Consider the following 21,894-nt stretch of genomic DNA (forward strand, 5'->3'; position numbering starts at 1 on the left):
CTTAGGCCCCATGATTCCGGATAGCCTGCATGGCTCCCTGATGCCATAGCGAAGGTGAACAGTCGCTGGGGAGTAAATGGATGTCCCAAGTTCACCACATTTTGCCCCAAACCCCCCTCCCTACTCCTGGGGGAAAGGGAAACAAAAGACCCGGTAAAACCCTTATACTACCCAGGACAACCTGTTCTGGTGGACATCCCAACAGTGGGAGAGGTGCCTCTGACCCTTAAAACCCCTTTGAACTTGTATGCGTGGATAGCAACTGATGCACATGGAAAAGACCACCGAATCCACATGCAATGGATAATACCCTCGTTTTAATCTATGTATGTTTTATATTTGCACTTTGTAGAAACAAAGAGAAACAGAGAAAGACGGCAAGGGACCTGTGTTAGTCCTAACTACATTAATTGTTATTTGTGTTATCAGTTTATTGTTACTTGTAATTTTTGTCTGTTATTATAGGGAAAGATGCTTTGGGGAGCCTTTTCCCTCATCCTGATCCTTTCCACTGGAGGACAGGGAAAAGATTCTCCAGATTTAGCTTGGAATTTGATTCAAGGTTTTATGTACCTCTGGAATGACACCAATCCAGGTGTTTGTACAACGGAATTCAATTTGGCCTCATTAATCTATATATCACCAATCTTGTGACCAAATTGCTCCTGGAATGCTTCCGGGGGATCTTTCATGGCTCAAAAAAAACCCCCTTCCTCTGATGATTTAAAGATTTATCTCCTTCCCTAAGGAGGAAACCTTGAATCTTGTGATGTTGTTGTTAAAAAGAACATGGGGTATATGGGATGTTAAATCTCACCAACAGAGAATGCTGTCTCACCACACACAATGCAACTACCTCCTCAGAAGAAGCGTGAAAGAAGATGAGAGAAGTTACAGACAAGACTGGAGAACTTTTCCAAGCGATGCAACCAAGAGACTGACTTAACGGAGGATCGTTGCTGACCTCCCTCCTAACGTCCTTGGGACTCACGGGGTGGGGAAAATTGTTTGTTAGCATTGGACTCATGTTGTTATGTGGATTTTTGTTCTTAATGCTTGGCCTTACAATTGTTCACTGTATGATTACCCATGCCATCTCTTCCCTCTCTTCTCTCCATCTTCTGTCCACTAAGTGTTTCTCTCTCTCTCTCCCCTTTTCTCTCTCTCCCCTTTCTTTACATCTAAATCACCAGCCTGGGAGAAGACTATGACAATGTTTGAGTCACGAGGGTGACTGAGCACTGGAACAGGTTGCCCAGAGTGGTTGTGGAATCTCCATCCTTGGAGATAGTCAAAAGCTGTCTAGACATAGTCCTGAGCAACCGGCTCTAGGTGACCCTGCTTGAGGAGGGAGGTTGGACAAGATATCTTTTTTGCTGAATGTTAGTTCCTGTTAAAAGCCCCTGAGTGGCTTTTCCAGAGAAGAGGGAAGTCTTGTGTGTCCATGTGTCATTCATGTGTGTGTCATCCCCCTCCCTGGATAACCACAGGCTCCTCTCTTAGTTCTTTGCCAGAACACAGGAGATGCGACTTGAGCAAGTTGGTCTCCTGTACCATTAAGCACATTGCTGCTCCTCCTGAACTTCCTCACTGACTTAAATGGAAGCTGGTTAAAGTACTTCATCCTTCTCAGGAACCTGCAGAGAGTGGTAATGATGTCAATATGGACACCATGTTGCTAAGATCTATCTGAGGACAATGACATCTTCTTCCCCAAGAGCAATGAACAGCTGTCAGGCAGTAAGAAGTTTTAGTCATCCTTAACTTGAGGTAGACCTGAACCCATGAACTTAAGGTGAAAGCTCTATATCCTGTTACCAAGCACTTGAGTCACAGTCCCAGTGTCCCAGTATACTGGTTTTGGTTAGGACAAGCCTCACAAGAAGCAGTGCAAGTGCAGCAGTGACCCGATCTGAGTTGGCTTTGGTGCCCAATAACTCCACGCAACACACCACCTCTCCTGTCCTGAGTGACCGCCATAACAGATGGAGCCCAAAGTCGTAGACTAAACAAACTCAACAGACATTTATGAAAATTTTACGGACATTTTACAGGAGTGGTCCAAAGACTAAGGGAACGATATCTGTGTATATATCAAAGGATAGGAAGGGGGGAGTTGATTAATGAGGATGTATTGGATAGTGCAGGACCTGAGCATAATGTAAATAACATGTAATAAGGGGTGGAGAATGTACTGGTTTTGGTCAGGATAGAGTTAAATTTCTTCATAGTAGATTGTATAGGGCTATATTTTGGATTTTTGACCAAAACAGTGTTGATAAAACAGGGATGTTTTAGTTATTGCTGAGCAGTGCTTATACAGCATTAATGCCTTTTCTGCTTCTCGCACCACCCCACAGCGAGTAGGCTGGGGGTGCACAAGAAGTTGGGATGGGACACAGCCAGGACAGCTGACCCCAACTGACCAAAGGGATATTCCATACCATGTGCCATCATGATCAGCAATAAAACTGGGGGGGGTGGAGGTTGGCCAGGGCTGCTGCTGTTTGGGGACTGGCTGGGCATCGGTCGGTTGGTGGTGAGCAATTGTTTTCATTTGCATCACTTGTTTTTCTTGGTTTTGGGGGTTTTTTCCCCTCTCTGTTGTTGGGGGTTTTTTTCTTCTTTTTTTTAAATTATTAAACTGTCTTTATCTCAAGACACGAGTTTTCTCACTTTTACCCTTCCGATTCTCCACCCCATCCTGCTTGGGAGGAGTGAGCGAGCAGCTGTGTGGTGCTTAGCTGCTGGTGTGGTTTAACCCCAGCCAGCAACCAAGCACCACACAGCTGCTCACTCACCTCCCTCACAGTGGGATGGGGGAGACAATCAGAAGGGTAAAAGTGAGAAAACTCATGGGTTGAAATAAAGACAGTTTAATAAGTAACGCAAAAGCCACGCATGCAAGCAAAGCAAAACAAGGAATTCATTCACCACTTCCCATTGGCAGGCAGGTGTTCAGCCACCTCCAGGAGAGCAGGGCTCCATAAAGTGTAAGGGTTACTTGGGAAGACAAAACACCGTAACTCCAAAAGTCCCCCCTTCCTTCTTCTTCCCCCAGCTTTATATGCTGAGCATGACGTCATGTGGTATGGAATATCCCTTTGGTCAGTTGGGGTCAGCTGTCCTGGCTGTGTCCCCTCCCATCTTCTTGCCCACCCCCAGCCTGCTTGCTGGTGGGGTGGTGTGAGAAGCAGAAAAGGCCTTGACTCTGTGTAAGCACTGCTCAGCAATAACAAAAACATCTTTGTATTATAAACACTGTTTTCATCACAAATCCATAACATAGCCCCATACTATCTACTATGAAGAAAATTAACTCTATCCCAGCCAAAACCAGCACAGCTGCCTACAAGGGTTAAATCATGACACCCAGTCACCACACAATAAAATGCTTTCATGCATCTTAAGTGAGAAGCACTCAGAAAACCAAAACTGTTCGCCTCTAGTATACATTTGCACACCAATCATAGAATCATAGAATGGTTTGGGTCGGAAGGGACCTTTAAAGATCATCTAGTTCCAACCCCCCTGCAGGGGCAGGGATATCTTTCACTAGATCAGGTTGCTCAAAGCCCATTCCAACCTGACCTTGACCATCATCACTTCCAATGACGGGGCATCCACATCTACTACTTCTCTGGGCAACCTGTTCCAGTGTCTCACCACCCTCATCATAAAGCATTTCTTCCTTATGTCCAATCCAAACCTACTCTCAGTTTAAAACCACTGCCCCTTGTCTTATCGCTACAGGCTCTGGTAAAAAGTCTCTTTCCATCTTTCTTATAAGCCCCCTTTATATATTGAAAGGCCACAATAAGGTCTCCCTGGAGCCTTCTCTTTTCCAGGCTGAACAACCCCAACTCTCTCAGCCTTTCTTCAGAGGAGAGGCGTTCCAGCCCTCTGACCATTTTCATCGTCCTCCTCTGGACCCGCTCTAACAGGTCCATGTCTTTCTTGTACTGGGGGCCCCAGAGCTGGATGCAGTACTCCAGGTGGGGGTGTCACGAGAGCAGAGTAGAGGGGAAGAATCACCTCACTCAACCCACTGGCCACGCTTCTTTTGATGCAGACCAGGATATGATTGGCTTTCTGGGCTGCTGTTGTGGTTTAACCCCAGCCAGCAACTAAGCACCATGCAGCTGCTCGCTCACTTCCCCCCCACCCAGTGGGACGGGGGAGAGAATCAGGAAAAAAAAGGTAAAACTCTTGGGTTGAGATAAGAACAGTTTAATAGAACAGAAAGGAAAAAACTAATAATGAAAATAATAACTGCAAAATAACACTGCCAAGTCCACCACTAAACCATGTCCCTAAGCACCACATCTACATGTCTTTTAAATACCTCCAGGGGTGGTGACTCAATCACTTCCCTGGGCAGCCTGTTCCAATGCTTGACAACCCTTTCGGTGAAGACATTTTTCCTAATATCTAATCTAAACCTCCCCTGGCACTACTTGAGGCCATTTCTTCTTGTCCTATCACTTGTTACTTCGGAGAAGAGACCGACACCCACCTCACTACAACCCCCTTTCAGGTAGTTGTAGAGAGCTATAAGGTCTCCCCTCAGCCTCCTTTTCTCCAGGCTAAACAACCCCAGTTCCCTCAGCCTCTTCTCATAAGATTTGTTCTCTAGACCTTTCACCAGCTTCTGTGCTCTAAAGTTTCCAGGAGTTCTGCTGAGCAGAGTATGTAATGGGTTTCAAGGTCTAAACCCAATGATTTTAAAACATCTGAATATAATTGTTTTAACTTACTTTAACTTGACTAAGAGCTTCTGCTAAGTAATACATTAAAAACAATCTGTTGTGTTGTTCCATAGATGTCAGTTTTCCCTGAGATCCAACTTTTCATTTAACCTCTCAGTGCCCTTTCCTCAAATATGTAATTGTTTTCCTGTGTGATTGAAAGCAGCATTTTTAAGCCTTTTCATCTGTACTCCTGGGATGGCACAAATTTAATCTGTATATGGAGTAGCACAAAATCTGAATACCAATTTTTAACGGAACAGAAAACAGTCAAGACAAATTCTTTATCCAGAACCTTTTAGGGGATACCATTTCCAAAATGATGCTTTTAGGAGACAGCAAAACTAACATATAGAAAAATGAAAGGAATGAACATGTTATGAAACAGGGTGCAGTTTCTTCCAAGTATTCCCTACTAGCTGCTTGCTGTACCATCCGTTGTTGCCTAAGCAGCTTCCTTCTGAATGGCTTTGCACTGAAGCAAAACTGCTCTCACTGTTGGACGCAGTCAGGTCACTGCTCCCCCCAGCACTGAACCTGCTGCCTGTCACGCTCCCCCATCTCAATATTTCTTACTGGCCACCAGCTCCCAAGACAGTGCTGCATCTGTCAAGAGGCCCATTTCTCTTAGTTTGATTGCTATTCACACCAAGCAGTAAAGAGCACATTTGACTTTGTGTATGAATGTAATTAGAGATTCCTGTCAGATATACTGAGAGTGTGACCATATGTCTAAGTTCTAAAACACAAAGAACTGGAAAAGAAAGTTAAACAAATGAATGAATGAACAAACCCCACAAAACAATCTTTACTTTCTGCTTTTGGCTAGCCTGATCATTCAGATAATTTTACTTCACTACCAATCCTACCACATTGCAAAAATTATCTATTCTCCCTTTAAACCCAAAATTATTAGAATCTCTAGAAATAGGAGGAAAAATGCCCCTGCTGTAGCAAGTATACATAAAATACCAGAGATTTTATTAAACCGATTTCTGTACAATTAGTTAAGACTTCCTAAAAACCACATAAAGACAGTGTCAGTGCTTGCAATATATGGTCTCTATCAGTGCATTCAGCTTGTTGCATAACATTAACCCCAGCTCCCTTCTCTCATTTTCTGTGCAGTTGACATCACCTCTCAGCACTGAGCACTATTTTCACCATTATACAGTGAGCCCTCCTTTCATTGTCTTTCCACTTGAAGCCGCATGGGGCAGAACACAATGGAAGCCCCCAGCTTCACACACAGGCTCCCCCAGCCTGTGAAGAACATCACTCTGGATTGATTTATTTCTAACGCTTCCTTCTCTCCACATCTGTGCAGGGAAACACACATCACCAGGAACCACTTTCATGATTTTGTTGCGATCAGGATTAGCTGGATTAGGGGTTGATTCAGAAGGACTCCCTGTGGCTGTGAAGAAGTTTCATCACAAGGTCAGTGTGGTGGGAACTATATTCTGTCAACACCACCACTCCTTATAGCCGACTACAAAACAATACAAAAGAAAAAAGTTGCAAATGTGAAATATATGAATGAACAGTTTATGGCAACAAAGAAATTTACAGATTTCCCCATCAGCTGTTTAAAAAGATGTGTACACTTCAAAGCTGTATTACTTTAAAACAAGAAATCTTTATTAGTAATTTTAAATTTATAAAAAATTTAGTGGTTTAGGAGGAACCTGGGGAATAAGTGTAGCAACCCACACACAAAACCACAGAGGAACTTTTAGCACTTATTCTAAAACCAGTCATGCAACTTGAAGATTGTTGCACTTTTGAGATTTTATTACATATAATGCTGTTACCTTCAAGGCTATTTAATTCTTAGACCCTAAGTGCAATAAGTAACAGAGACAAAAAAATAAGTTGTGGGTTGGAATGCAGAAAGGAGAAGCAGAATTCAATTTTTTGTTTGTTTTTGTTCCTTAAAGCACAATTACCAAACTCTTACCTTTCTCCCCAAAGATACCCCTCCCCCCATCATAAGGGCATCATGCAAAGACAGCAACACATTTGTAGCCTGCATGATGCAAAACAAAATCTATAGTGAAAGAGGGGAACTTTTGTTTTGCATGTGTGTGTAGTTTTGGGGCTTTTTTTCTTTTCTTTTTTTTTTTTTTTAAGAGCAGTCCCTCTTGATTGAACAGTCCAGTTCTGTGAAAAGCCTTATCTGTTATATTTCTGCCTGTCTTTCTCTTCGGTTTAACACATTCACCAACATGAGAAAAGGAGGTAAAGCAATGGAGGCTTTGACCTGCAGCTGTAACACAATACTTTCACACAGCTCTGTCGACCCCTGACATAAATTTTACACTGGAGCTAGCATTTACACGCTTAACATTACCATATGTATAGCCTACTCTGTGCTAATTATGCTAATCACCTGTCTAACGCTCTGCTGCGAAAAATGGTTGTGTTTAGCAGTCCACTGCCTACCAATACAGCTTACTGTGTGGCTGAAATGTACATTCAGATGGATCTGAATGGCAAGATTTTTCCACGCTGCTGGCTTCATTCAGACCACAGAAAAATTTATTCAAGTCAACTGGTTTCTGTCCTCAACAAAAAGGTTCCGAGAAAAAAAATGAGTGTGTTCCTGCCCTAACATTCTAAGTCTGCTTGCAAGCAAAATGATAAATCAATTGGTATGGGAAACAAAAAGGGGGAAAGATTTCTTTTGCCAGCTATGTGAAACTGTAGCTTATTTAAAAAAAAAAAAAGGAATAAAAAAGGTCATCCTATTTCCCCAAATCTCTAGAAAGAGCTAGCTAGCTAGATATTTAGGCCTGATCACAATTCTCTCGAGTTGCTAGCTTTTATCTACAGTTGAAAGCCATAATAAACACATTTTAATTTTATTTTTATTCATGGTCTTAATAACTTGCACTAGAATATCATATTTTCTATTATTTACCATTTAAACAGCATCAGTTTCTAAATAGCAAGGGCTTCTTTTCTGAGTATGAGGAATAACTTCCCCTCAAGAAGTCAGTAGAATAAGACCAATGTAAATGAAATCACAGTCAGGCCCAAGTGGACAATCAAACAAGAGAAACGCACAAGAAACACCCTCCAGGAAAACTAGTACAGGAAAATATCTCTTTTAAATAACTGTACTCTTTTTGCCATTATAGAAAAGGTAACTTACAAAGAAAAATGTAAAGTTGCAATGGGTGGGTTTTTTATATTATGATAGTTTAGTGTCAGCAGGAAGGGAGAGGTTAAATGAGTTCCTAAAGCTTATTTTATTCTGGCTATCTCACTAAGGAGACTACACTCAGATCTGCATTGGGATTACATTCCTGTAGCTATTTAAATATAATTTATCACATACAAATAACTTCCTATAACCCCTTTCCACTCTGCACACATCCAAGGTCTTTACTTTTCTCTAATAATTTACATATTATAACCCTGTTTCACTAAATTAAGCAGACTCAGCCAAGCCATATCTTGATTTCTAGCATCTGTTTCAGTTATTATTATCTGCCAGTTCAAAGCACTAATTTATTTTCACTCTTTCAGCTCCAAAATACTGGCTGTGCAGCCAAACACACAAATAACACTACAGCTACTGTGCCTATTTCAGTGTGTGGATTTTCCCCTTTTTTTTTTTTAAATAGATGGACCACCTTGATCTCATGGCACAGAACACTACATTGCAATACTTGACATCTGGCACTTTTGGGCAGGATTCCTGAGCTAGAGGCCAGAAGCCCGTAAGTAATGATTCTGGGGGGTGAGTGGAATCATACAAGTTGACTTAACAGTGCTCATTTCTACTTTGTTGCACTTAGCTTTCAGTTACTGACTGAAAAGTAGAAATGCATTGGACTAGCAAACAAGAGAAGGCTGTTTCTTTTAATCTATCTTATTGTTAATAAATGAAGACCATATTATAGTTCAAGGGCTCAGTTCCAGCTTCAGGTATATGGGTGCACAACAATGCACATGTGCCTTAAAATATCAGCTTTTTCTTGCGCATGAGCAATATACAGATGTTTCAAATATACAACAAAGACTTGCATATTTGAAGCTGGAATGAAGTTCTGTACAATTCTCTAAAGGAACAGCATCTTCATACAAGGAGTCAGGTTATGTTTTTCCTCATTCCCTTACTTCATATTTTGCTCAAGGACTGCAACAACTAAGTTTTCAAAATACACAATCATAGAATCATAGAATCGTTTAGGTTGGAAAAGACTTTTAAGATCGAGTCCAACCATCAACCATGCCCACTAAACCATGTTCTGAAGTGCCTTGTCTACGTGCTTTTTTAATACCTCCAGGGATGGTGACTCAACCACTTCCCTGGGCAGCCTGTTCCAATGCCTGACAACCCTTTCAGTAAAGAAATTTTTCCTAATATCCAATCTAAACCTCCCCTGGCGCAACTTGAGGCCATTTCCTCTCATAAAATCATAGAATCATTTAGGTTGGAAAAGACCTTCAAGATCATCGAGTCCAACCATCATCCATGCCCACTAAACCATGCAGAAGTTAAAGCCAAGACATTAATTCTAAACAACAAAATTAAAATCTTCCCATACATGAAAATATATATATGGTCAGCAGTTTCTATAAAGGGCTTTTTACCTCAGAAAACTGCTATTTTTGCAAATTCAGGATGTTTACAGCAACTGAGGTGATGCTGAATAAAAATAACAGGAAAAAAAAAGGCAAGTAAATTGTATTTATGGTTATTAAACCTTCCTGTTAAAGAAAAAAAATAAGTTTATACAGCTAAGAAGAATAAGAATTTTTTTTTTTAAATTCTGAATTCAAAGTTATTCCTTGTAATTCCATTCCACCTATTCCTAGTAAGACCCTACAATACACAATGGGTCAAATTACAAGCCAACATCACTGGATGAACAACAAGGATGAACATCTGGCATTCATTGTTCATATTTAGCATACTGTAAATAGAAAAATAAATAGCACAGATCATGCAAAACAGGAGCCAAACATTTTCCTGTTCTCCCTCTTGATTCATGGGCAGAGAAATAAAGTGGCTATTATAAGATACTATGCATTTTCAGTACACAGAAATCACAGAATCATTTAGGTTGGAAGGGACCTCGTGAGATCATCTAGTCCAACGCCCCTGCTCAAGCAGGATCAGCTAGAGTGGGTTGTCCAGGACTGTGTCCAGTCAGGTTTTTAATATCTCCAAGGATGGAGACTCCAAATCATACTCCATAGCACTGAGTTTTCTCTTGTGAGGCACCATCTCAGAAATCTGCTCCCTCAGTAAAGCATCAACAGTAGAAACTCATAGTTTCTACCAGTAATAGCGGATGTTGTGTATCTATATCTTTCTAAACTCTGACAGGAGACTACACTCCTTACTGTAGAACTGTCACTTAGCCATTAAGGAGTTTTACTGGCTTCTTCAAGTTTTCCCAGATAGTTACTAACAATCACAAATAGGGAAAGACTTCCTACATAGTACAAAACTGGAGTGATTAGAGAAATGAAGAGAAGCAAAGGCATACTGAAGATAAATAAGGAAGATTAAGAAAATATATACAACTGTAGGGTAGACACATGGGGTAGACAAAGAATAATGAACTGCTCAGTAAAATTCTGCACTTTAGCTCCTACTGAACTCCAAAAAGAACAGCTAGGACCATGTATAGCCACATCATCATCTTTGGAGAGAAAAAACACTGTGCAAAGGCTGGAAGACTGAACTTAATTCTATACACAGGGGAAAAAGCCTGACAAAGAACAGTACTGCAAGGTCTATAACCAAAATAGTATTTTAACCAATCAGAATATTCTTAAATAGCTAGCTGTGGGGCAGAAAACTTTGCAAGCACAGTTTTACCTGACTGCTCATAGGTTGAAGTGCATAATTCACTGTTATGTTAACGAGAGTCATGCATAAAAATCCATGAGTATCAAGATGAGAACATATTCCATTAGACACCAAAAGGAAAGCAGTCACAGACACGGTAAAATTAGCATCCCAGTGACACAATTCCAACAGGTCATAGGGAGGTCATCTTTGAAGGAGAAATCCAAATGAAATATAAACATGGCATTGTGGAAACCAGACAAATCTCCCATAGCTTTGTCCAGCCAGCACTAATTTAAGCATCTGCTGTGGAGCATAATCTAAACAAAGCAATCAGTCAGTTTATACACCTGGAAGCTGTCATATTTTGGAGCCTCCTAACAGTTATACATAACTGAAACATTCACTTGCATGTAATATCCTTTAAATTTGTTGAGCGGTCAAAAACTGTTACATGCTGTTGTGGTTTAACCCCAGCCAGCAACTAAGCACCACACAGCTGCTCACTCACTTCCCCCCACCCAGTGGGATGGGGGAGAGAATCGGGGGAAAAAAAAAGTAAAACTCGTGGGTTGAGATAAGAACAGTTTAATAGAACAGAAAAGAATAAACTAATAATGATAATAACAACAATGATAAAATGACAATAATAATAAAAGAATTGGAATATACAAAACAAGTGATGAACAATGCAATTGCTCACCACTCGCTGACCGATGCCCAGTTAGGTCCCGAGTGGTGATCCGCCCCCCAGTTAATATACTAGGCATGATGTCACATGGTATGGAATACCCCATTGACCACTTTGGGTCAGCTGTCCTGGCTGTGTCCCCTCCCAACTTCTTGTGCCCCTCCAGCCTTCTTGCTGGCTGGGCATGAGAAGCTGAAAGATCCTTGACTTTAGACTAAACATTACTTGGCAACAACTGAAAACATCAGTTATCAACATTCTTCGCATACGAAACTCAAAAACATAGCACTGTACCAGCTACTAGAAAGAAAATTAACTCTATCCCAGCCGAAACCAGGACACGTGCATACACTCTGCATATTACTACCTTTCTGAGGAGCCACCACAAATACTATTTAGTAACAGTTGTTGGACCATCCCTTCCCACAGAAAAAATAAATCATGAAAATAGATGGAGTCCGGATGAGGAGTTTTCCTTAATGCATTCTCTGTTAAAAGCAAGTTTGAGTGTCCATGGCTTTTAGAGTTCACTCTTGTCTGAACCCAGTGTTTGCTGAGGAATAATGAGAAAGGAAGGCCTATTCTCTACAAAAGAGTCCACTTAACAAGTAATAGGAACTAGCAGGCCTCAAACCACTCATCAATATCTCCACATGGTGCCACAACTCCAGCAGCAGCCTGCCCTACTGCTGAGCCAGCCCTACTGCTTACCTACATTCCCTCTGTTCCTGCTCAACAGCAGTGGCATAGGGAACAAGAAAGTAATGTGGCTTTCAACTGTTCTGTTTCACTCCTGGATTTATGCACCAAAATCTCCAAGCTCTCTGGTACTACAAAAATGCCCATCTCAATCTGTTCATAACCAGCAAAATCCCCAGGGTGCAGGCATTCACTCAAAGCTCAGGAGAGAGGAAGAAAGGAATGGTGCAACCAAGGCAGTGCCCTGTCTAAGCATACATGTTCTGTTCCAACAGAAAAGGAAACAGACCCTTCCAAACACGGATTTATAGTGCACATTGTGGCACAGACATTAGCCACAGCGTGATAAGTTTGGAAATAATAATGAAGATTAATTTTCTGGAGCCTCGAGTAAATTCAACTCCTCTGAAGTTTGAAAGGCAAAAGGAACCGTGTTCTTACAACTTGGGGGGGGTGCCAGTCCTACAGAACAAGATCCTCCTCTTGCCCTTCCCATAATAGGCAGAGTGGGGGCACTTGTCATGTATTAGTCTGGTACAGTTTTGTACAAATGCTGGGTGAAAGCCTGGCTACACTAAAGTAATTCCAAGTTCTGCCACTGCTTTCAATGAGTTCAGGTTTCACCCTTTACCTTCTCAGTGACTGAAAAACAGTCGCACTGTTCTAGACTAAACTAGAGTTTCACTGAGTTAAAACTCTTAAAGATGAAAGAGGAATTTTAAATACTTAAGTTATTCTTTTGATGCATGAGCTTTTCAGCAATGAGCATCAACCCTGAGCAGTGATGTGGATATCTGTCAAGATGGAACTTGACAGAGACCTATCAGTGATTTAGAATGTAATAGCTGCATCAAAATAATTGGCAGGGGTTTGGTGAGGGGGGTGGTGGGGTGTGCTGCAGGGGTGACCTCTGTAGGAGATCATGGATTGCCCTGTGTTGTACACAGCAGGTTCCAATTGCAGGTCAATGGAGGCAACCCTTCCTCTTTATTCAGCACTGGTGAGGCCACACCTGGAGTACTGTGTCCAGTTCTGGGCTCCCCAGTACAAGAGACATGGACATACTGGAGAGAGTTCAGCAAAGGGCCATGAAGATGATTAAGGGACTGACTGGAGCATCTCACATATGAGGAAAGACCGAGAGAGATGGGACTGTTTAGCCTGGAGAAGAGAAGGCTCAGGAGGGGATCTCATCAATGTATATAAATACCTGAAGAGAGGGTGCAAAGACGACAGAGCCAGGCTCTCTTCAGTGGTGCCCAGTGACAGGAGAAGAGGCAATGGGCACAAACGGAAACACAGGAGGTTCTGTCTGAACATAAAGAAAACCTGTTTTCACTGTGAGGGTGACTGAGCACTGGAACAGGTTGCCCAGAGAGTTTGTGGAATCTCCCTTCTTGGAGATATTCAAAAGTCATCTGGACATGGTCATGGGCAACCAGCTCTAGGTGGCCCTGCTTGAGCAGGGGTGGTTGGACCATATGACCTGCAGAGATCCCTTCCAACCTTAACCATTCTGTGATTCTGTGATTTTTCCTTGAGAACTGCATTTTTACTGCTGGGCCAGTCACACAGGTGTTGTCAGCAAGCAGTTTCTTTTATTAAACTGTCCGGAGAAGCAGGTGGCATAAGATGGGACTACCCTTCCTAGTAAGTGAACCCCAGTAATATCAGGATAATAAACCTCAGGGACGAGTGCTAGATGGGACTGTAATCAAACATTATTTAACAAACACGTATAAAAAGGCAGAGACAAAAAAGTAATAGCAAAAATTGACAAAAGAAACTTTGCCACAACAATCTCACAAGGAATTAAGAAAAAAATGTCAAGGAAAAAAAAATGTTCACAACTGTTTGCATTAGTAATTAAGGTGCACAGCACCTAATGACCAGAACAGATTCTGAATGTACATCTCTGCCTATGGGTGGGATCCTGCAGTGCCTGCTCTATTTTTCTGGGCTGTGGGGGCTGATTTAATTGTATTTTGGGCTCCTCAACTACATGTACCAAAAAAGTTCAATTAGTAGCACATTATTTTTCAAAATAGAAAGAACAATACTCACTAAATGATCCATGAACTTCATCCTGACACCAATATGGCTGTCATCTGCAAAGATAAAATCTGGTCCTATATGCTATAACTCATCCACATGTGTATTGGGTCTGGCTGAGATGGAGTTAATTCTCCCCATAGCAGCCCTCATAGCACTGTGCTCTGTATTGGTAGCTAGAAAGGTGTTGATAACACACCAGTGTTTTGGCTACTGCTGAGCAGTGCTGGCACAGCATCAAGGCTGTCTCTCCAACATTTCCCACCCCCTCACTGGCAGGCTGGGAGTGGGCAAGATCTCGGGAGGGGACATAGCCAGGGCAGCTGACCCAAACTGACGAAAGGGATATTCCATACCATATGAAGTCAGCTCAGCAATAAAAGCTAAGTAAAGGGAGGAGGAAATGGGGGAATTCGTTATTTACATCTGTCTTCTGGAGCAACCGCTATGAGTACTGAAGCCCTGCTTCCCAGGAAGTGGCCAGACATCGCCTGCTGATGGGAAGTAGAGAATAAAATCTTTTGTTTTCCTTTGCTTTCGCACGTGATCTTTGCTTTTGCTTTATTAAATGAGCCTTTTGTTATATTTTCTCTCCCCTGTCCAGTTGAGGAGGGGGAGTGATAGAGTGGCTTTGGTGAGCACCTGGCCTCCAGTCAGGGTCAACCCACCAGTCCTTTTTGGCACCCAACATGGGGCTTGAACCCACAACCCTGAGATTAAGAGTCCTATGTGCTACAGGCTGAGCTAGCCAGGCAAGACAGACCATCTTTACGATAGCTGGTAACTTTGTTTGCACTTAGCACTAAATTCTCAACACACACACAGAGGTATTTACTAATGATTACTTATGCAGTTTTCTGTATTAACTTTTATAAGCCAAATTCTGCTGTAAGCTACTTTGACATAAATCCAGAGTAACTACCACTGTCAACAAAGTCAGTCTGGTTTTACATCAACACAGCTAAAGGGGGAATCTGATGCTAAGTAAATAATATTTTCTCCCTGAAAAGAAAAAATTACAACCTGGAGTAGATGCCTCAGACTAGAGCAACCCTGAGTAGGCCCCTGGGCAGGAGGGCTGTGATGCTGACTGCGTCCAGGCCCTCAAGGGAAGCAGCCACTCCACATTCCCCTGCCTGCATGCTGGGGTGGGGCTATTTCTAAAGGAAGCACACAAACCCCTAGCCTCCCAATACAATTTTTTCTCCTTTACCAAAGCAACCTTCCTACGCTGGTGCTTACCAACACAAAGGCAACATGGGTGAGTGTTTTGGCTGGTTTTGGAGGACATATTCCCCTCTGGTCTAGGGCAGTGCCCACGGCCACCCCATACCCAGCTGCCCAGCCACAGCCTCTGGGCTGGCCAGGCCAGGCTTCACTTCAGCAGTCTTTTTTTTTTTTTTTTTTTAACCTTGAAACAAATGTTTTTCCCCCACAGTTGAAAGCTGTCAAAAAAACCCAGGACCACACACAGGCACACACCCCTCTAGGCCATGCTCCTCATGGCCTGCCACGAGCACATGCACTCCCAAAATGGTGAAGGGGAGGCCTCCTTGCAGTGCAGCCTCCCGTCTCTGGCAGTGGGGCCAGAAAGACACCGCTGCCAGCAGCCCTCCTGTCTGGAGAAAGGGGTTGGAGTGTGGACAAGCAATATGGCTGGGCGCAACAAGGCCAGGCACTCACCCAGAGTGCACAGCCCACTGTCCTGCAGCCCTCCATGGGTGGTGAAGTGGTACGCGCCGCCTGGAGCCACGTGCCCTGCTGCCCACCCCTTCCCAACCTATACACACTCTCTCGTGTTCACCAGCCTCACAGAGCCCTGCAAAACACCACAGCGCTGGGCACAGCCAGCACTTTGTAGGGTTCCCCTGGCTGCCAGCCCAGCCCCCAAACAGTCAGCAGGCCCTCCTCAGCCTGAAGAAGGTCTATTATATACATATGTATAGACACACACACGTGCATGCACACACTCAGAGTCTCAAGCTCTTTTTATCCAGCTTCTGAGGTGGAAGGGGCAATGTGGGGAGGGATGGCATCAGAAAAAAGGGGATCTTGGACTTACCTTCCACCCACAGCTCCTCCACGTTGGTTTCAAGATTTGCTGCCCTTAATCCTACAGCAAAAGCCACAAATATGAGAAGGCCAACAACCAAAAACTTTCCACAGTTTTTTTGAATGTAACAGCCCAGTTTAAATAACAGTCTCTGAAACTTTGCTCTCAGCCACAGTGGTGCTTTTCTTCCAGTAGCTTTCCCCTACAAGGCAAGGAAAGGTTAGTAGTTAAAAGGCTGGGGCAGACACTGACAAAGGCAAGGCACACTTATTCCAAGAGGGCATATGGGGAAAGCCCCCCTCCAAGCACTAACAGAAGCAGAACAGTTATTTATACATAAATGCTCATATCCTCACAGTGTCCCTTGGAGTAAGGACAGTAATGCTGTCCTTCGTGAAGGGCCTTCACCCCATGGCTCAGCTGAGCAGCTTGCAACCACCATTAAATATTCCTGTAGGCCAAGATGCATACCTGCTGGTAACCATTCTATTGCTAAACCACCACACAGGTTTGGGATTCCATCACTGCTTGAAATCCGTATAAACAAGACTGTGTATGTGTGCCTGCTCCCTGCCTAAGCTGCCCATACTGTCTTGCACTCAAGTCACCCCTACCAGTTCAGGTTGCAACACACTCATTCATGCTGGCAAGATTCATGGCTCTAGGGGAGAAATAACCTATGTCAATGAATCTCAACAGGCATGTCAAGAAAAAAAAAGGCCCCTTTCCTGTTCTCATTAGACCTCTAAAGGGCTGATGGCAGGGAGTGGTGGGGATATTGATGGTGAAGGAAAACTACTTTGTAGGAATTTGTTGCCATTTCTCCCATTCCCAGCCCTTAGCACAACTTTGTAGTAAATGCATGATCCACGTGGTGAGCAGTGCTGTAAGATCATAAGAAATTAATTTCATAGAGTTTGGAGACACTGTGCGATCTTAATTAGGAAGCAGAGCAACCATCTGTAAATTACGACAATATTTGTGAACGGAAGAGGGCAGCCACATGGATTTTTTTTGCCTTTCCCCTTTTTACAAAGTCTAGAAATCTGCTCCATGAAATGAAATGCTCTTTGCAGAAAGGCATTGTCTCTCGAGGTTGTTTATTTTGAACATTCTTTGGTTCGCAGACGTTAGCAGTTGGGACCGTTCCCCTTCCCCTCCCCGAGTCGGGCTTCCAGCGCGTTCCTGCACCTCCGGCGTTTCCACGCTAACAATAAAGCCAGTGAACCGGGGGGATTCAGTACGACCGGCTCAGAAGATTTAAGGTAGTAATTTATTTACAAGTTTCACTTTTCCTCCGAACACTGGGTTAAACGTTACAAACTTTCTCTGCTATGAGAACCCCTCTCTGAGGGTAGTCGCGTTTTCGGCACTCGGTGGAGAACTTCGCAAAAGCACAACTTTTTGCCAAGAAAGCAGCCGCTCATTTTCTCCCCTTTTCCGGTTAGAGACCGGTGTTAATGAAGTTGCAGAGTGCTACAAAGGAATAGAGAGAAGCAAAGGAAGCGGAGGAAAAGCGAGAGCGGGCCACAAACTACCCGGGGGAGGTCGGGAGGGAGGTGAAACTGCCTCCAGGAAATTTAACTAGAGGAGCGCTCCGCAGCACAAACACGCACCAGGGAAAGCATATGCAAGAAGGAAGGGAAGGAGAGCGCTCTCTCCCGCACTAAAGTCACAGACGTCCCTCTCTTTTTCCCAGCATTTTATTGGTGGCTGTTTCATTTCCATGTCCTCCTTCCACCCCCCACGAGAAAACCCCTCCCCCATAATAAGAGTGCTAGCACGTATCTATATCTCTGAAAAAAGTCTGAGAGATTGAATGCACCTTTGAGATCTGCTCCAAGGCGAAAGCCGCATCGTAATAGCTTGGTCGCTGCAGATACTCCCGGTCGGGCGCCGCGGCGCGCTTGTTCCCTCCGGTCCTTCGCCGCCTCCCGCTATCGCTCCTCGCCGCCCGGGCGGGGTGGCCGCCACCGCCCCCCGCACCGCTGCTCGCCTCCGGCTCCAACTCGTTAACGGCTGAGGCCATGTTGCCGCCGCTGCCGGCGGGGTGAGGGAGTTGCCTTTGGTTCTACTGCTGCCGCCGCTGCTGCGGGGCCCGAAGCCCGGTAGTGGCCCGCGGAGCGCGGAAGGGCCCGCGGGGGGCCGGCGGCGCTGCAGACCGCGGGCTGCTGCTGCTGCTGCTGCTGCTGCCGCCGCTGCGTGGCCGCTTCACGCGGAGCGTTGGGCGGTGGCTGCCGCCGCGGCCGCTCCTGCCGAGTCGCACCCCGCGCCTCCCATTGCCACATCGCGTGCGGTCCCCGAGGTGCTGGCGGCTGCTCCCCACACCCAGGGAGGGTGGGTGGGCAGGCGCGACTCCTGCCCCCCCCCCGTCCCGGTTGCCGCCGCGCTTTCCTCCGCTCCCGTTGAAAACGCTTCCTCCTGCCGCCGCTGCCTCCGGGAAGCCGCTGTCCGCGGCGGCGCTCAGTGGCGGCGGCACAGCAGCGGCACGACGGGCTGCGGCAGCTGCTGCGCTGTCTCGCCGCGCTGCACCATACTGCCTCAGCTCCGGGGTGCTACCCGCGAGCCGCGGGGCCGGCGAGGCTCCGCGCTCTGCCCCGCGGCGACGGGCGGGCGGCTGCCTGCCGCTCTTCCCCGGCGTGTGTGCGGCAGGACTGAGCTGGAGCCCCTCAGCTCAAAAGATGAGGTGAAGAAGAAAAAAAAGGACTCTCTCCATTTGGATAAAGAGGAGGGGTGGAAGCGGAAGGGAGAGAGAGAAAGGGAGGAAAAAAAGAGCTGAAAGCCCACCCCTGGGGCTGTCAGATGGCTTAGGTTTCTACCAGGCGGATTGTCTGGAGGAGGGTAGAAATTACTCAGCAAACGCGACTATTTTTAGCTGCTTAGCAACAGCTCATCAAAGTAGAGAGACCACCCAGGCAAGCAACCCTTGTGTGTGCATCGCCAGCTTCAGGGGGAGCCTTAAAGAGATCCATCCTTCTTTGCATGCAATACTTCCATTAAGGAATGTCTCCCCTCCTTTCTTCATTTTCTTTTCAAGACTTTTTTTCGTTCGGGATGCTTTTAGACAAATACATGCCCAGAACTTTCTCGCGATCCATATATAGATTTTTTTTTTCTTTTAAAAAAGAGGGGGGAAACGGGAGGAAAGCAGCATTAAACAATTTCTAAAGCCCTTAAAAGAAAATCCATTTAGGGATACCTTGGCCTCAAGCTGCAACAAATACTGGGAGGTCCAAGCTGAATTTCCAGGCTTGCAGAAATAATGACAGGGTCGTGAATACTGCGGTAGGAAGTGCCAGATTTTTCTCACTCTGACTTTATTTTTTAACTAAAGAGGTGACTTAGTTCCTTGCAATATAAACAACCTGTCCACTTAGAAAAACACAGTGGAAGCTTATGACTTTGTTACCGAAATCCGGAATAAAACTCCTTAACAGCAATGAGAAGTTAAGAAGCAGGCACTCCTTTATTGCAGCGCTGGGCACACAGGGGATCGCTCCACCTATCGTGTGCACCTGTCTAGTCTAACTGTGCAGGTTAAATACACACCTGTTATACATATTCACTAAATTTCTGGAAAATGTTATACATAATCATTAACTTTCCGATAAATCATTAGCATATGTAAATGTCTCTTCACGCAGGCGCAGTGAAGGTCTCTGGTGGTCTTCAGAAGCCCTCTGGTGGTCTTCCATAGTCTTCCTCGCTTGTCCGCTTCTTGACCTCTCTTAGGTGATTCTGTGCAGTATGATTCTCACCATCATCTATATTAGTTTACATAAAAATGCATACTATGTCTATTCTTAAATTTAACCTTTCTAATAATTGGTCCTTCAGTCACACCATCTTATTAATATTCTTGTGTTAAAACAATCGTTGGTTAATCTCATTTAACTCTACTGATTAGAATCCTCGATAATTAGAGGGAGGTGGGAAGGGTAAGGGGTTTCCAAGCAGCAAACTGGTGTCCATAACGGTTTCCTTAGTTTCTTAAAACAAAACACTACAAATCAACAAATCTTTGTCAAAGTTTCTGTGGTTAACTGATTTTAGACAATACTTGAATTCGTATGGTTACACGTAGTACATTTTCTAAAGTTCCTAAGTTCCTATGACTACATTTCAAACTTAACACTCCCATACCTATGCTTTACAATTTTCTACTTCTTAATCAAACCAAACTCTTTTATATAATCAAATTTTAATTTCTTTATCAAAATATTTGCAACAACTTGAGGGATTTAAAACCTCACAGTAGCTAGCCTGTTTCAACTTAGGGCTCATTCTTTAAAACTGAAACCGGAGGATAGCCAATTTTAATATGTTTTAGTGTAAAAATTAATGAAACGCAGCCTGCCTGGCCACGCTAAACACTTCTTAAACTATACATGATTGTTTACTTTTTTGGCACTGTTCCTCCCCATCTCTGTTCATTGTGAATCAGCCATTTATTGCTGCCGTTACAACTGCGCGCATTCTCGTCCAGCCTCGGATCTGCGCGCACTGGCCCCCAGCGCGGCTCACTGCGGAGGAGCCGTGGGAAGCGGGGACAGCACAGAGGACGCTCCACTCCGCGCCCCGTCGCGCCCTGCTCCGGCCCGGGCAGACATCCCAGCGCACTCGCGCGGAGGACAGAGAAAATCTCGCCCTCCGCGGCTCCGCGCCTGGCCCGAGGAGGTTCTTTGGAAGCTGCCTCCGAGAAGGGGAATTGCTGCGCGGCAGCGAAGGAGTGCGGCTTTAAGGCGCGCCCGGTGTGTGTTCATTAAAAAAAAAAAAAAAAGTCGAGGGAGGGGGGAACGGGACGAGATGGGATCAGACTCAACGTGCGAGCAAGGGCCTGGAACAACCTCGCCGGGCGGCGCGGAGGGGTGCTGCCTCTTCTCTTTCTGCGCTGCGGGCAGCATTGCCGGAGCTGCCGGGGCGGCCGTGGGACGTGCTCGGAGGTCTCTCCCGGTACTGTGTCCCGTACCACGCCGGGACCGCCAAGCCCGCGGGCACCGGGCACCTTTCCATCCAATCCGTCAAACGCCCGAGGCTGCGGCCGTGTACAAAGCCCCCGAGCCCCGGGGCATTGCCAGCGCCATCCTCTCTCTCGGGGGGGGGGGGGGGGGGGGGGGTGTGGGGGCTGGGGGGCTGTTTTGCAGAGGTGCACCGGCAGCGGGCTCCCCCGGCAGGGCTGCGAGCCACAAAGCCCCAGTGGTAGGAGCGGCCTATGCACCTCACCACCAGTGCAGAGAGAGTCTTTTTGTGAAATTACATACTGGCACCCATTGACAGGGTTTTTCCAGGGTCACTGTCACCAGTGGGGGATCCTCTTTCCTTTTCTCTCCCTACTTCCCCCCACTTTTTCCCATACTTCCCTGTAGTCTTTTGATTGCAAGGGAAATCTGCATCTTTGAAGGCCAGGCCTTGTGCTCCTTATTGAGCTGTCTCCAGGAAAACTGCTGGGAGCAGCACGCACATGTACATAAACAAACATGAGAGAAAGAAACCTAAAGGGAGCCAGAGGCTGGTTTCAGTTGGAAAACACCTAAGGTGCAGTCAACCACCTCCTATTCAAATTTCAGCTTGGGAAAATAACTGTGCTTCTCATTAGGAACCAATGTGCCATTGTTCCTGTTCCCATTCAACCTGACCAGGTCTGATGGGGTGGCAGGGCTGAGAGATGGGGAATGAAGGGACTGGTGGACAGGTATTTTGGCTCAGCCTCCAAAACTGTAGAAGACTGTGTCTTCAAGTGCTATGAGCCTTCAGACATGCCCTGCCTGCCTCCTGCCTGCTAGGCTGACAAAATAGACCAGTGCACTGAAATTCTTGCTCTTGGTTCCAAAACTCAATC

At 45.1% G+C, this 21,894-nt stretch overlaps 1 protein-coding gene across 6 annotated transcripts in view; it reads right to left on the minus strand.

The window, feature by feature from the left end:
• The window catches only part of LOC121232936 (protein patched homolog 1-like), a 112,316-nt gene extending 93,745 nt beyond the window's left edge, over window positions 1-18,571 (minus strand). For 4 of the 6 annotated variants that reach the window (XM_041121434.1, XM_041121435.1, XM_041121433.1 and 1 more), the window contains exons 1-2: window positions 17,881-18,571; window positions 16,065-16,257 (exon numbers count right to left, since the gene is read on the minus strand). In XM_041121434.1, the coding sequence (XP_040977368.1) occupies window positions 16,065-16,257; window positions 17,881-18,084 (397 nt within the window). In that variant the 5' untranslated portion in view covers window positions 18,085-18,571. Of the gene's footprint in view, window positions 1-16,064; window positions 16,258-17,880 lie in introns of those variants that run through there. The other 2 variants (XM_041121438.1, XM_041121439.1) reach the window with 2 other exon arrangements.
• Between the last annotated feature and the right edge of the window lie 3,323 nt (window positions 18,572-21,894).

The sequence above is a fragment of the Aquila chrysaetos genome (genome assembly GCF_900496995.4).
Source record: "Aquila chrysaetos chrysaetos chromosome W unlocalized genomic scaffold, bAquChr1.4 W_unloc_2, whole genome shotgun sequence".
NCBI classification, from domain to species: Eukaryota; Metazoa; Chordata; class Aves; order Accipitriformes; family Accipitridae; genus Aquila; species Aquila chrysaetos.